General features: G+C 52.5%; 1 protein-coding gene across 1 annotated transcript in view; it reads right to left on the bottom strand.

Moving 5' to 3' along the window:
- Nucleotides 1-202: 202 nt before the first annotated feature.
- SPSB4 (splA/ryanodine receptor domain and SOCS box containing 4) overlaps nt 203-15508 on the bottom strand; it is a 27517-nt gene continuing 12211 nt past the window's right edge. Inside the window, exons 2-3 of the mRNA XM_012663893.1 lie at nt 12336-13186; nt 203-315 (exon numbers count right to left, since the gene is read on the bottom strand). Coding sequence (XP_012519347.1) covers nt 312-315; nt 12336-13033 — 702 coding nt within the window. The 5' untranslated portion in view covers nt 13034-13186 and the 3' untranslated portion in view covers nt 203-311. The remainder of the gene's footprint in view (nt 316-12335; nt 13187-15508) is intronic.

Raw genomic sequence — 15508 nt, 5'->3', positions numbered from 1 at the left:
CCCTGGTGCTGCCCTTCGCAGGGTCCAGCCAAGAATGGGAGAGGCTGCAGCACGGCGGACGGGGTGGGGGATGCACTGTGGCTGTAGGGGTCGGGGTGGGCTCCAAGCCCTGGGTCACCCCCCGCTCACCCCGCTACCCCAGTTAGGGAGATCGTGAAACGCAAATGCCCTGCCAAAGAGCAGCGCTGGGCTGGGGCTGACTGCAGCTCACACTGAGCCCCCTGCTTTCCAGAGGCTGCTTTTCTTGGCTGGACTGCCAGAGGTTCTTAGCAGGCCTATGGAACTCTACATTTTCCTACAAAGCCCAGAATTCAGCTTCTGGAGCAGTAGCAAGGTGGAAAGTGAGAGACAGGGATTCAAGTCAGTCCCACCACTCGTGGTGCGCCCCTGGGCGAGTCTGTCAACCTTTCTGGGCCTCAGTCAACTCATCTGTAAAATGGAAATGGCCATATCCACCCCGATCAAAAGCCACCCTCACCAAAGTTCCAACAACAGGTCATTTTGTAGAACTGGGAGACGTGTCCCAGCAGAAAAGAGATGGAAATATGGCTTCTTTACAATGAGGTGTGTAAAACTTTTTTTAAACAGTAGGACGGCTGGAGGCTGAAGGATGGAAGGAAATGCTGTGGCCCGCATGTCCCCCCACCTGCTGCTGTCCAGCCCCTGCCGACCCCCGAGCCCTCAGCCCACCCTGCCTTGCTGGCCGCCGCGTTGGCCGCAGGCTCGGCCCCCTGGCCCCACTGACCCACTCTTCCCCCAGGTCTTCACAGACCTGCCTCCGCCTCATCATTTAGGTCTCACTCACATGCCCTGAAAGGGGCCAAGGCAGCAGCTGACACCCCTCCCCCATCGTATTCTCCAATTTTGATCTCTTAATCATGTTTATCTACATCTGGACTTATCACGAGCATTTGGTTTTTTCTGTTCCCATCTGTCTCACCCCCTCAATTATCATCATAGTATATCCCCAGTGCCTGACACATAGGAGATGTTCAAAAAATATTCCTGAGTGATTGGCTGACTGGTGAAAACCCCTCTTTTCTTGACCGAGGCTCCCGGCAGACTGTGGGCTCAGGAGAGAGAGGTGGCACACGTGAGAATGCTCCCTCCCGGAACCGCAGCCCAGGGTTTGACTTTGGGCAGTGCTGCCCTGCACTGCCGGCTAACCCAGAAGCCCTTGGGATGGTGTGGGCAGCAGCAAGTGGAACACAGCAGCCTTTCCAAACCAGGGCAGCACCTAACACTGACACTTAGGCTGCGCGGACACATTTTCCTTTTGGAAAGGGAAAGGCTGAATTCTGCTGAACACACACGGTGGGGCTGAGGAAAGGGCCCTGCTCCAGCCAAGACCAGGAGCCCAACCCCTGCTTCCGCCTCGGTCCACACTCCTGGCCAGTTCCTGGAAATCCAGGACATCCTGGCTTGCTCTGCCACACCCTGCCCCCACTGTTCCCTGCACTGCCATCTCCACCCCCACCCCCGCAGCCTCCCTCCAGCCAGGCATGCCAGGGAGCTGCCTTCTGCCAGTGCCACACTGATGGCACAAAGCACCCGGGAAGCTGGTAACACACGCATGTTGCAAGGTCCACTGCGAGAGTTTCTGGCTCAGTAGGTAAGAGACGGCAGAAATCTGTGTTTTCCACCTGCTCCCTGAGGGACACTAAGGCCCAGGGGAACACACTATGTGGCCAACTCCAGGACTCCCCACAGCCACGGAACCAGCAGGTAGGCCCACCCCAATCAGAGGGCAGGTGGGAGCCTTTCCCTGCGCCTGAGGAGAAGCGCCAGGCCCATCAGACACTCTCAGGACTTTCAACCAGGACCTGGGAAAATAACATGGCAGCTAGCACATTATTAAAGTTGTCAAGGCCATGGTGAGCCAAAGCCAAGGGGCACCCCAGATTATGAGAGGAAAGGGGAAGGGCACCCCAGAAAAGATAGAAGGTTGGGAACAGGTTGGGGGCTGAGGCAAAGTGCCTGAGCGTTTTGAGCAGGAGCTGTCACCTCCTCCCAATCCTCATGTGCCCTTATGCTCACCCCACTTCCTGAAGCAACCTGTGGGTTCTGGACTCTCAAAGGAGCCCCGACTAAACAGCCCACCTCCCTCTGGGCACCTGGCCCAGCCTCTGTGTAAGCGCTGAGTGGTCCTCAGCTGTCTGTGACCCTGGCCCCTCACTGCAGAGGCAGCCACCCTTAGGGAGACAGGCAGGATCCCACACGGCCACGGCCCTCCCAGCTGGGCCCAGACATCAGGCAGAGAGCTGTCTTCTACCTCACTGAACACCAAGAGCAAACCCGCTCTTGCTCTGGGACCTCCTTGTGAAATGCATTTTGAAATGCATTTTGAGGGGAAAACATCAACAAATAGGGCAAGATCTGGAACCTGGCTGCGGCTCCCATGGATTGACTTGAAAGCATCTTCTTAAATGACTCCAGAGCTGGGACGATGACAAGGTCTTCGCCGGCAGCTGCGGCCCCCACTGCTCCCCAGTGGGGTCATGGGCTTGGGAGACACAAGAGATGGGGGACACCCAGGTGCCCATGATGGGGCAGCCTGTGCCCGCCGGGGCTCCCAGCAGGCGGGTCACGAAGCGGAGCTCCTGGCTCTATTTATAGAAAGCAGCCACTGGGAGGGATGAAGAACGGGGGAGAGCTGGCTCCGCAGTATTTTCCAGGCTCACGCTGTCTCGGCTTAATTTCATCCCAAGCAAATAAATCATTAAGGAGGCACCGAGACCTGGAAGATCTGACGAAGAAGGGCCATTAAACGGCTCAGCCTTCGCTTGAATTATGGAAGGCCTCAGACAAGCAGCCTTATTAGTGTCTGGGCTGGGCTGTAACTCACGCTAACCGCCCCCTTGCCCTAACCAAGGGACGAGACTGGGCGAATCACGGGCTTCCTGACTGCTGGCGAATAAATGCTGCAGCCAGCCCACAGGCCGCTTGCTCTCCCTGGTCATTGACACCCCACCATCACCCTCCACCCCCGACCCCCGCAAATAGGCTTACTCAGCACCACCCACTCAGAATCAGCACCAGTGCCGATTGGATGGGTCGGAGGATGAATGCGCTTGCTGTACTGTACTGCAGGGTATTTAAGGGCTGTGGCCACGGGGATTGCCAACACTGGCTTCAGTAAACCCTCTTGTTAAGCTCACTCAAGCCAAGGCCTGGGACCCCCAATAAACCACAGAAGACTCCACAAGACCTGAGTAGCACGGAGGTTACAGGTGTGGGTGCTGGAGTAGGCCTGGATTCGAGTTGGGGACAGCCACCTCCCAAGCATGTGCTGTGAGCTGCTCTTCCTCTCCCTCAGCCCCAGTTCCTCATGGGCAAAATGGACAATGACACTTCTCATCCACGGGGGTTAAACGAGCTGCCATGCATAGGGTGCTGAGTAGCCTTTCCACGTGTGGTGAGGTTTAAACAACAGGATGCGTGAGCGGTGCTGAGCAATGTTTGGTCTTCGTGAGCACTCAGTCAGTGACGGCTTAACAAAGAGCTGTTTCCATCTGCAGTAATCCCTTCCCAAACAAAGTCACCCTCACAGGAGAATTCATGGATAATAGTGTGGATTTACTTGTGTATACCTCGCCGGCAAGTGGAGAATCTGGGTTCCAGGACACATAAACTGAGTCAGTCCCTCGGTGTCTGGGAGGATGAGAACAAGAGGGAAGTGGGCTGCATGAAAGGGGGGATGCAGGAGGCACAGCTGAACTGCTGGGAGCAGGGAAAGCAAGGCCCAGGAGCTGCCCCGGAGTCGGCCGGGCGGGAGGGGTGGTGGGCACAGCCAGGCTTGGCCACACCCCCTCGCTGGGGTGGGGGAAGTGGGCCACTTCCAACAGAGAGGCCAGCACAGACCCCGGCACAGAGGAATAAGCATCTCAGCTTGGCTGCAGGATCATTCAGTGTTGGGTAGACAGGTGGATGGTGGGTGCTGAGGACAAGCTGTGACTGTGGCGGCCTTGCTCTGTGCCATGCCCTCAACAAGCAGTATCAGCAGTAACACTCAGGAGCTTGCTAGAAATGCACAATCTTGGGCCAGACTCAGATCCACTAAGTCAGAAACTGCATTTTAACAAGATCCCCAGGCAGCGTGAATACACACCGTGGTTCGAGAAGCACTGCTGACAACAACTCCATGGGGTAAGTGCCATCACTATGCCCACTTATAGGTGAGGAAATTGAGGAACTGAAAAGTTAGGAAACCTACACCCAGGTCACCCAGGTAGTAAGTGGGTGGACGAGTTCTTATCCAGCATCTCTGTGCCTGTGGTAACTCCCTGATTCCATGGTCTGAGCAGGGTTGGAGCAGTGTCTTTGGCATGTAGGAGGCACTGGGGAGCTATGGAGGGTCTTCATCTGTATGTGCACATGGGGGTAGACACCTGTCTAAACTCTGCCCAAGAGTCAAGGCCGCGGGTGACCTTGGGCAAGTCCCCCCAGCTCTCTGGTCCATTCGGCTCCCACCCATAAAACGTGGGTCTTGCACCGGCAGCCGGACGGCGTCTCTTCTAAACCTACCACCTGGGACCCTGCCTTTACCCTTCTGCCAACGCCTGAAAAGGGGGACCCTTTGCCTCTTCCCCTTTCCCCAAAGTCCAGTGGCGGCCAGCCCTCAGCTAGGCCTGATAACGGTCTGTTCAGAGGTGGACGCTGCCCCTCAAGCCACCACCCCGGCAGCTCGTCCATAGCGAATGTACACGTGGACACAGCTGGTAAGGACACTGCTTGTTTGGTGTCTGGCTGAACACATGTTCACAGGCAAGTCACCACCGGGAGCTGCGGCCTTTTAGAGAAACACTTGAACAAGATGTTTGGCCAGAAACATCTGAAACCGCTCAAGGGAGGGGTAAATACTCCCAGCTTCACGTGCGACAGGCTCACTGTGGTCTCTGAACCTCAGGTGGCATTTCCATCACGCATCCTAAAGAGAAAAGAGTCAAAGGCCTCCCAAAGCCTCCCAAATTCCCTTGTGCGAAATCCCTCAGTTTCACAATGTGGACCAAAATTTAATAATAATAATAATTTCCACATTTAATAACAGTAATTTTACCAATCCATGGGAGAGTAATAATTAAGCAGTTTTTAAAGCTACCATTTTTTCAGTACTATGTGCCAGGCACTAAGACCAGTCACTTTCCATATATTAATCCGTAATCCTTACACCTTGTGGCAAAATAATTATTTTTCAGATGAGGCAACTAAAGCTCAGGTGAAATGACTTGCTTAGTGTCACAGCTGATTAGAAGCTGAGTCAGGACTGATGGAGTCCAGTGCTGGGAGACCTCTGCACCCTGCTCTTCACACGAGGTCACACTCATCCTGTCCAAGCCTGATTCCAGACGCTGGCGCCTGCATTTCAAAGCCACCTTTTTCTGCAGGCAGGACTTCCGCAAACCTACTAAGACTGTGTTAAATATGGAAACCCTACCTCAAAGCAAGGCCACGGCGTCTGAGCGAGGCCTTTTTTCAACTGGAAGTCTGTGCCTTTCAAACAAAGGGTCGGGGTCAGTTTTTGAATGTAGGGATCCTGAATTGAAATGCCCGGCCCATCACGCAGCCTCTGCTTTGTCCTGTGTGTGGGGACAGATGTGCCGTACACAGCACACAGTGGGAGGTGGGAAAGGGTCACTCGGGGGCCAGACTTCAAAGGGGTGGCAGCTCATAGCCAGCCCCTCTGTTCCAGCCAACTGTGACTCGGGTCCCCCTGTGGGGGAGAAAAGAAAAGCTATTCAGGCGGTGGGAGGCCAGAACATTAATATGCATTTATTGAGCACCTACTATGTATTCTCTTCCACAGGGTGCTATGGCAGGTGGCCGAGAAAGCTAAGATGCAGTCCCCACCTCCGAGCACCACCACCTTCAGCTTTCGGAGCAGCGGCAATAACAGAACAGCAAAACACAAGTATTGTGAACCTGCTCTGTGCAGTAAGGGGCCAGGTGTCTCCTGCTGACATACACCCTACATAAGGACCAAATGGATTGTACAACTCAGATGACCTCAATCCAACAATGTGTCTCAAGCCTCCTTAATATCAAATTAATTTGATTCTACTGTATTTTAAACTAGAAACCAAAGCATTCACAAGCATTCATCAGGTGCCCATGAAGAGCTCTGCACTGCAATAGGAAATGCCAAATAAGCACATTGGTATTAAACTGCTGGGAGCCACACACTGCACCATGCTTCATTTCTGCACCATTTCCAATCCTCACAGCAGCTCTGCAAAGGGCATATAATTATTCCCACTGCACAGATGGGAAAACTGAGGCTCAGAATTTTAACTAGCCAAAAAGGGACAGAAACAGAATTCAAATTAGGATCAAAAATTTATTCTCAAAGATTGGAAACTGCCTAAATGTCCAAATAAAGGGATCAGAATAATTAGATTATGATACAACCATACTGTGGACACATGCAGCTGTTAATAAAGAATGAAACAGCTCTACATTAACTGATATTAAACAATTGCCAAGATCCATTAAGGGGAGAAAATGAGATGCAGGGCAATGTTTGTAGTACGATCTAAAATTCTCGGTCACAGATATCTCTGAAAGTGTGTTAGTCCGTTTCGCGTTGCTATAAAGGAATACCTGAGTCTGGGTAATTCATAAAGAGAAGAGGTTATTTGGCTCATGGCTCTGCAGACTGTACAAGAAGCATGGCACCAGCATCTGCTTCTGGTGAGGGCCTCAGGCAGCTTCCAATCACAGCGGAAGGCTAAGGGGGAGCAGGTGTGTCACATGGCAAGCGAGGGAGCAAGAGAGGGAAGAGGTGGTGCCAGCCTCATTTAAACAACCAGCTCTTGGGTGAACTAACAAAGTGAGAACGCACTCATTATTGCAGGGCGCCACGCCGCTCATGAGGGATCTACCCCCCACCAAACACCTCCCACCAAGCCCTACCGCCAACATCAGGATCAAATTTCAGCATGAGATTTGAAAGGGCCAAACATCCAAATCGTATCAGGAAGGACATACAAGAAACTGCTAAGGCAGGGGCGGCAGGGCTGGGGGCTGGGGTACAGGTGGGGATGCTTCACCATACACCCTTTTATGGTGTTTAACTTTGTTAGCACATGCACAGCTTTCCTTCCAAAAGTAAAGAGGCACATATTAAATCCTCACTCATCCTACTTCCCCCTGCAAGCCTCACGGGTCGCCAGCCCTGCCCCTAGGAACTACATAACCTCTTGGAAAAAGAAGGCATATGCATGGGGCGAATGGGGGAGAACTCAGCGCTGAGCTGCGAGTGCAGAGACAGAGTCCTGAGCCGAGGGCTGGGGGAGAGCTAGGGTCAGGACAGATTGATAGGGGAGGGGGCGGAGGGGAGACCAGGGCCTGAGGAGCCAAGTCCAGATGGCAGGGAGGCTGGAAGGACCTCGTGCCCCTGGGAGAGGAAGTCGAGCAGGAAGGTCGTGAATTCAGCACAGACGGGGAGGACAGCTCTGGCAAGGGGATGGTGTCCTTGCAGTCATCCTGGGAGAAAACTCTCTCTGGCTTCATCAATACCAGAAGCCGTGGCTGGCCGCCAGTGTCCTCTGCTGAGCCCTTGCGCCAATAAATACTTGTTGGCAGATCGATTAAACCATCTAGGAACGACGTCTGGAAATACGGCTTCCTCAGTTCCGTGCAGGTGGACAAGCTCGCTCAGTCAGGCGCAGATAGCCACGTTTCTACTCTCCACCCTTTGAAAGTCAGCTCTGGGCACTGGTGCCCACTCTGGAGTCGGGCCAGCTCAGCTGTGGGAAGCGTAGGCAGGGCGGCCCAGGCGGCAGCAGGCAGGGCAGGCCAGCGGTTGTAAGCTGGGTATACACACAGCCCTGCCACTTGCCACCGGTGTGGCCTTGGACAAATTCTTCCCCAGACTCAGTTTATCCTTTATAAAATGGGATAATAACAGTAACATTGCCTCAAAGCTTAATGTGATTAAAAGAAAAAAAAAATGAGTAGAACACTCAGCCCAGGGCACAGAACATGGGTGGTATCCAACAAAAAGTGTAATGATTAATACCCTCAAAATCAAAGCTGCTGGGGACTTCAAGGCCACTTGTCTCTGTCTGGGGCTCCTCTCCACTTCCTGTGTCACTCACACACCACTTACCACCCCAGAACTCCACGACGCAAACACAGCCAGGCTGCCAGCCCTCCCAGCCCCGCCAGCATGTGGAAAGAGAAGCCCAGGAGCCAAGGAGCAGCTCCCCAAGCAGACTCCAAAGGCCTGGCCCACCGTAGGGGCCCAACCCTCACAGTAGTCGGGACACTTGCAGTGACAGTCCCCCGTTAGTGATCAAGCATGCCTGATTCATGGCCACCGCTGGGGCTGTCTTTATACAACTTAGCTTTCAGAACACCCTGCAGAGTTCTGTGCTGAGCCAAGAGCTTTGAGGGCTGGAGATGAAGCCGGCGGGAGGAGGAAAAACGACAGAGACAGCATCTCCGGGCCTCACCCAAACTCACTGCTGAAGGCAAGGGGACGGCCCTTTGCTGCCTGGCCACCCAGCCAGGTAGAGCAGACGTCCCTGCGCATGCTTCCTCCCCCCACCCCCGCCTTATCTGTAAACAGCTCCACGAGGTGCCCGCTGGGCCAGTCTGCCTCAATTTGAACCCAGGCTCCCTAAGTTGCTAGCTGTGTGTGTGACTTTAAGCAACTTCCTCAAGCTCTCTGTGCCTCCAATTCCTCATTGTAAGCTGAAGATGATAACACAGGTATTATTAGCTCAAAGCGTCAGTACAAGGATTAAATGAATTAAAATTTATAAAGTGCTTAGAATAAAACCCACCCCCCCACACACACACACACAAAGCACTACATAAGTCCATCATTGTGGCTGCTATTATTATTAGTTGAACCCTGGGCACCCTGTGACAGCTTGCCCACTTGCCCTGGTTTCACGCTTCTCACTCACTCAGATGGCAGAACCCCTGGGCAGCCTGCAGCCTCTGCAGGAAACTCCAGGATGCTGGGCCATTCTGCTCTGTGGTGTAGCAGAACAATTTCACTTGCAGGAGGTTAGACAACGTTATGCATTTGCAATAGGAAATCACACCTCCAGGAGTTCTTGCCCTCAACAAACACATGCTTCAGAGTTAAATGCAGTAAGCCCTTTCTAAGTCTTTCTGTTACAGTCATAAAAATGAAAAAATTGAGAAGGTGATATCCATTACCTTCCTTCCATCACATTAAAAGAAAAGCCTCTATTAAGGCCATTTTTGCTTTAATCCATAGGTGAAGCCCAGAACCTCCCCAGCTCATCTAGTTAACCACAGCAGTGGGCACCAGTTGCTATGTGTCTGCTCTGTGCTGGTAAACTTTGCCATCTCCATTTTACAAGGGAGAACACTGATGTTCACAGAGGAGGTGAACTGCCCACAGCCTCTTGCTGAGTGCTGGGGCCAGAGTCTAACCCAGGTCAGTGAGGGGCCCGGGGCAGAAATCTCCCCAACCCACGAGCTTGTGGGGAAGCAACCTTAGAGAGTTGTCCTGCCTTTTCACTCCTGAGCATGTCACTGACTCTGGTACCCCACAACTCCATCAGGTCTGAGTTTAGGGGCCTGCCACCATGTCCACAACCAATGTTAGCTCGGAATTCTTACTATCCACAGAACCCCACCTTGGGTCACCTTCCGTGCCAGGGACCCACTAGGGCCAAACTATTCCCAGTCCCCAGGGATCCATGGTGGACTTCAGCCCAGCTTACTGGCTATAGGCGTCACATGATCCCTTCCCAACTACCCCTGTGAAACTCCACTGCAGCTTGTCCTACTGCCCACCCTATAGCCAGGGCTTGTCCCGGGCTGACCATGGATGGGCCTTTCAAGCCCAGAAAAGTTGAGTTTCCCTTTTCTGCAATCACACCCCTGCCAGAGAGAGAATTACTCCAGCTGGAGAACAGGCAGACAAGCCAACCCTGTCACTGAATGGGAAATGCCACAGGCTTGCATCACATGACATCCCGGCCTCTCCTGCCTCCTAGATCCAGTATCCCACATTCAGCCAACCTGAAAAATCATGGCCAGAGGGGAGGGGGATGGAACACTTGAAGTTTCAGTCCCACCAAGCTTCTCCAACCACCTGAAGGACCCATGAGCTTAAAGTGCCCCAAATACAACCACCCTTTCCCATCCAACCTCCCCAGGCAGAACACCAGGGAGACTGCTCCTGATCCCAACATGCTCTTGAAGACACTGGCTGCAACCCTGTTAGCACATTAGCTTTGTACCTGAAAACCAGGCCACAGGTAATACCCATGTGTGAATCAACTGCCAAGAGGAAGCTTACTTTAGGGACATCACTGTTGGCTCTGGCAACTCCCATTGGGTGTCAATGTCTGCCCTTTAATCCCAGCTACCATAGTATTGGTGCCACCACAAAAGAGCTCGCAGCAGCTGTGAAAGGGACCTGATACCGTCCCATTTTGCAGATGAGTAAAGTGAGTCTTAGGGAGTTGTAGTGAGTCACCAAAAATACAAAACCACTGAGCACTGGGGAGGCCATGTCAGACTCGGTGGTATACCAAGGCCACCCTTCTGGTCTAGTAATTTTTCCAGCAAGCAAATTTTCCAATTCCATCAAGTAAAGAGTGTTTGTTGTTGCTGTTGGTTTTCTCACCACTGATGTTTGCCTGGTCACCATGTCTAAGAGGGTTCCAGACACTTTCCGCAAGGCACCATGATGACTAAATCAGCCCTTCTCAGGATATACTCATCCGCTCCAAGATTTAGCCAGTTAAATAGAAAAAAATGAAACAAAACTTTGCCAGTAAATGGCAATTTTACTCCAACAACCATGAAAATAAACTATGAGTGAGAATGTCGCCAATTATACCAGAGAGCTGAGTGTATCAGCCACTTTTATGTTAGCCTGCCACCCTTGAAAACTGTCAACCCAACCTATGCTCAGGTAAATGTGAATTTTACTTGAGTAAAATCTTATCTTTGACCTATTTTCTGGAGTGTTACTCTCAGTACCTCAACTAAAGTGGGGAGCACAGAAAAAGAGTGGGCTTCGGAGGCCAACAGACTCAGGGGGCCCGGTTCTGGCTCTCTGTAGCTTTGCTCTTCCGTTTTTTTATCTCTAAAACAAAGGTCTCGAAGCTGCCTCACAGATGGCTGGCTAATTACATCTCTCACTTAAAATTAACAAACTGAGCTGGGTGTTGCAGCTCATGCTTGCAATCCTAGCATTTTGGGAGGCCGAGGCAGGAGGATTGCTTGAGGCCAGGAATTTGAGACCAGCCTGGGCAACATAGCGAGACCCCATCTGTACAAAAAAATTTTTAAAAATTAGCTGGGTGTGGTGGCATGTGCCTATGGTCCCAGCTACTTGGGAGTCTGAGGCAGGAGAATCGCTTGAGCCCAAGAGTTCGAGGCTGCAGTGAGCTATGATGGATGACACCACCACTCTAGCCAAGGCAACAGAGTGAGACCCTGTTGCAAAAAAAAAAAAAAAATGTAAAATGAATAAACTGGACTTTCTGCTCTAAGCACCAGCCTCTAAGAGCTTTAAGGTACAGCAGGAAGTCTGTTTAGACAGGTGCTGGTCACTGATGCACGGGAGTGTGCAAGCCCACAAGTGCCTGACTCCTGTCTCTGCTTATCTGGATTCAACTCGGGACAGGTGACTATGTGTGCCTCTGTCCAGAAGCCACCCTGCCTCTCTGAGTGACTCCTTCCTAAAACCAAGAACCATTTTTGTTACTATGATTTTTAAGCTGCCTCAAAGGATGGTTGTGCATATTAAATGAGAGGAGGCCATAGAGTTGTCAGGAGTCAAACCCAGCAGCCTGTTGGCTTGTCTTCAGCCTGCAAAGGTGTTTTGTTTGCCTGAATAGTTTTCAGCGGCTGTCAACTTTAAAAATTTGGATAGTTCACACAATCTAGATTTCTGGGTTCTCTCAGAAAAACCAGGCATTTGAGTCCAGGGACTGTGACTTGTCACTGTCACGCTGTGAGTAGCTTGGATCATTTCGTACCACCCTTATGCATACTGAAAAATTTGTAATTGGCATTGACATTCAAAGCCCTTATTAGGTGCCAGTCACCGTTCTAAGCACTTCACATATATTATCTTAATTGATCCTCGCAGCAACCCCGAGGTAGATTACTATCACTGTGCCGCTTGCACAGATGGGAATACTGGGGCACAGCCCCAAATCACCAAGCCAGCAAAGGAGAGAGTCAGGATCCAAACCCACGTACTAACCAGGACTCTACACTGCAGGGCGTCCCACCTGCCATGGAGGGCGTGGGCCCCCTGCTTCCCGCCCCCCGCCCCAACTCCCCAGGAATGCGCAGCCTCGGAAGCCCCCTGCTCTCCTAGCCGAGCACACTTACGGTCAAGGCCATTGATGTAGCGCATGGTGACTTCGCAGTGGCCCCACACGGCACTCACCACCGGGTACAGCTTCTTGCCCTTGAGGCCTCGGAAGGCCACGCCGAGGTACTGGCCGTCCACGATGAAGCTGAGCGTGCCCTCATCCATGTCCAGCACGACCAGCAGCGAGTCCGGCAGCGCGAAGGCCTCGTCGGGCCCCAGGAAGGCCGGGTAGGCCACGCCGGGCCGGTTCTTGCCGTCGTGGTAGAGGCGGCTGCGGCCCAGGTCCCAGCCCCACGACTCGGCGTCACTGCCCACCAGTGCCGTGTAGCCCACGGAGTGCAGCGGAGCCCGCGCCGTGGCCACGCCGACTACCGCGTGGGTGCCGCGCTGCCGGGCGGGCCAGTTGATCTGCCAGGCGTGCAGGCCGCGGGCGTGGCCCACCTTGCCGCGGATGCCGTCGGTGCTCTGCGCCACCGGGTGCCGGTGGAAGGTGAGCCGGTCGTCATCCTTGACGAAGACATTGAGCGAGCGGTCCTCGGGGTTCCACGCGTGGCGCAGCTGCACAGCCAGCCCCGCCGCCGGCATGTCCAGCAGCTGGTCCAGCCGCGCCGGCCGCCCGGGCTCTGCGCCCCGCAGCTCCCGCTTGGCTGGCCGCAGCGCCGGCTCTCGCACCTCCACCGACTTGAGGCTCCCTGAGAGCTTCTGGCCCATGGTTGGCTGCGGGGAGGGGGCCGCTGCAGGCCACCGCTACGTCGTGGGAGCCTGCACTCCCCGCAGCCAGGGATGGGCCACGGGGCTGGGAACCAGGCTTCCGGACCGAAGACCTCCACAGCCTCTACCGGGCTGGGGCAGGGGCCCAAGCTCCTGGAAGGAAGGAAAGGGCATGGGTTAGAACAGCAGCATCAACAGCCAGTTACCCATCCCTTCATTTATGCCCATGCCTTGGCTGAGCCCTTTGCATGCTTAATAATCTAGCACCAATCTGGCACTAATCTAGCACTTGCCATATGCCAGACACTGCTCTAAATGATTTGCACTTACTAGCTCATTTCCCTATAAGACATATACATTATTATTCACATTTTACAGATGAGAAAACTGAAGTGCAGAGAGAAGATAAATAATTAGCCAAAGTCCCACAGCTAATAAGTGACTGAGCCAAGATTCAAACCAAGGTCATGTGGCTTCGGAGTCTGCGTTCTGCACTTAGAACAGTCACAGGTAATCTTATTTTAGATAATAAAGAGTGAGCCCAGAGCAGTTGTGACTTGCCTGAGATCACAGAGCCCCGAGAATCCATGTGCATTTGATCCCAGGGGACAATCCCTGTGCCAAGGCTGAGGGGACACAGCTGTTGAAGACATGGGACTGCAGATGTATAGAGTATGGCCCATTGGTTCCCAATCCTGAAGGCCCTGGGGAGCTTAAATAGCATCCTAAAATGCAGCCAGACTTGAGAAGCAAGACACAGAGTGTGCCTCCAGTAGGGTCACATGGGGACATGGACATAGGCAATCATCGGAGGATTGGGTGGGGTCTCCATGGGAGGATAAATGGGAGGAAAGGCGGAAGGATAAGCAAACTGGTGTCCAGACTATGGAGCCAGACAGAACTGCATAAAAATCCCTTTCTCAGTCTCTTAACTGTGTCCACAGGAAGGCCTCCTAGCCTCTGTCTGAGACTCCAGGTTCCTCATCTGTAAAATGGGGACAAAACACCTCCATCCAGTGGTACGGGGATTTGAGAGGCAATAACACAAAGGGCCAGGCCTGGACTCTGCAGGCAGGTTTTCCTTCCTGGCTGTGTTCTCTGGGCATCCCACATGGATCCCTTCCCTTTGGATGGGCAAGCCTTTCTTCGGGCATATAAACACCATTAACAAGCATTGACCCCAGACTGCCTTCCCTGAAACAGGATCCTAGCTCTCATGGAGAAGGAACTGGCCACCACCACTAGAAGACCAGCCAGAACCCAGAGAGCTTGGGCTGCTTGCATGGGCCCTGGGTGTCGGGAGAGATGGAGAGCCAAGCCCTGCAGCCTGTCCAGAGCAAAGCGTGTGCTCTCCCCTCCTCAACCTGAGAGCTGCCAGGCTCTGAACAACTTCCCCTGAGACAGACCAGGAGACAGATGGGTGTTTTAAGTGCCCTGCCTGGCCTCAACCCAAACAGTGGCACACTCCTAGCCAAAGCCCAGATGAGGAAGAGAAAGAACCTGCTGCAACACAGCATGGACAGGTATACTCTGTGCTCCTTTTTTAACTCTCACATTTTATTCTCAAATCTCATTTTCTTTCCTTTCTATTGTCAGATCCCAGCTTCAGCAGATGTCAACCCTATTCAGTGAGCTCTGGCTAATGTGTGATCTGAGGCAATACTAGAACACATAAAAATTTGCAACACTAGACAGTTTTAAGATAGCAGAATAAAGTTACTCCTTTTCATATCTGAAATCACCCCAACTCAAGGAGAAAGAAACAGAAACGCAATCTCCCTCTTCAGCAAAACTAGAACACATTTGTAACCTGAACCACAACTTATATGGGAAGGCTGCCAAAAACAGGAAAGGGCTGCCAAAAGCGGTGAAGATTAAAAAGGCTGTGAGAAAACACCTACAGAAGACACCTGTGGCTGCAGATCTTGGATAAAGCTGGCAGAGCCAGCCAGTAGCTGGCACTCCCTGAAGGAAAAACACAATGATTCCTTACCAAGAACAATGGGAACAAGGTATGTAGTCTGGCAGTGGGAGCTGCCTCTGACCCTCTGGAGTAAAAGGTGGGCAGGGCCAACAGAGGAAAGCACAGATCAGCCATCTTCATAGGAAGCAGTGTGTTGGCGAGGCAAAGTGGGAGGAGGGCTCTGAATTGGGAGAAGACCACAGCTACAGATCTCTGCTGACTGAGTAGAAGCAAAGACTAAAAGAAATTACTACCATGATCCTGCGAACAAAGTTCCTGTGAACCAGGGAGCAATCCTGCTGTCCTGAAGTACTTCCTGGCACTTCCTCTACATGCGTCACTTGCAAAATGCTGATCCAAGAGGGTTCACGGCTTTCAAAGAGGAACCAGTAAAAGATAGAGACAAAGATGCTATAGAAGAAATAAAGGAATAAACAGACAGGACAAAACATGGAAAACCAAGAAAACTCACCAGAAAAAAGCTGTCACAAAGCAGATAAAAATTGTGACCA

This window comes from Propithecus coquereli, unplaced genomic scaffold, assembly GCF_000956105.1.
Source record: "Propithecus coquereli isolate 6110/MARCELLA unplaced genomic scaffold, Pcoq_1.0 Scaffold12, whole genome shotgun sequence".
In the NCBI taxonomy this organism is placed as follows: domain Eukaryota; kingdom Metazoa; phylum Chordata; class Mammalia; order Primates; family Indriidae; genus Propithecus; species Propithecus coquereli.
This window is presented reverse-complemented; position numbering and strand designations above follow the sequence as displayed.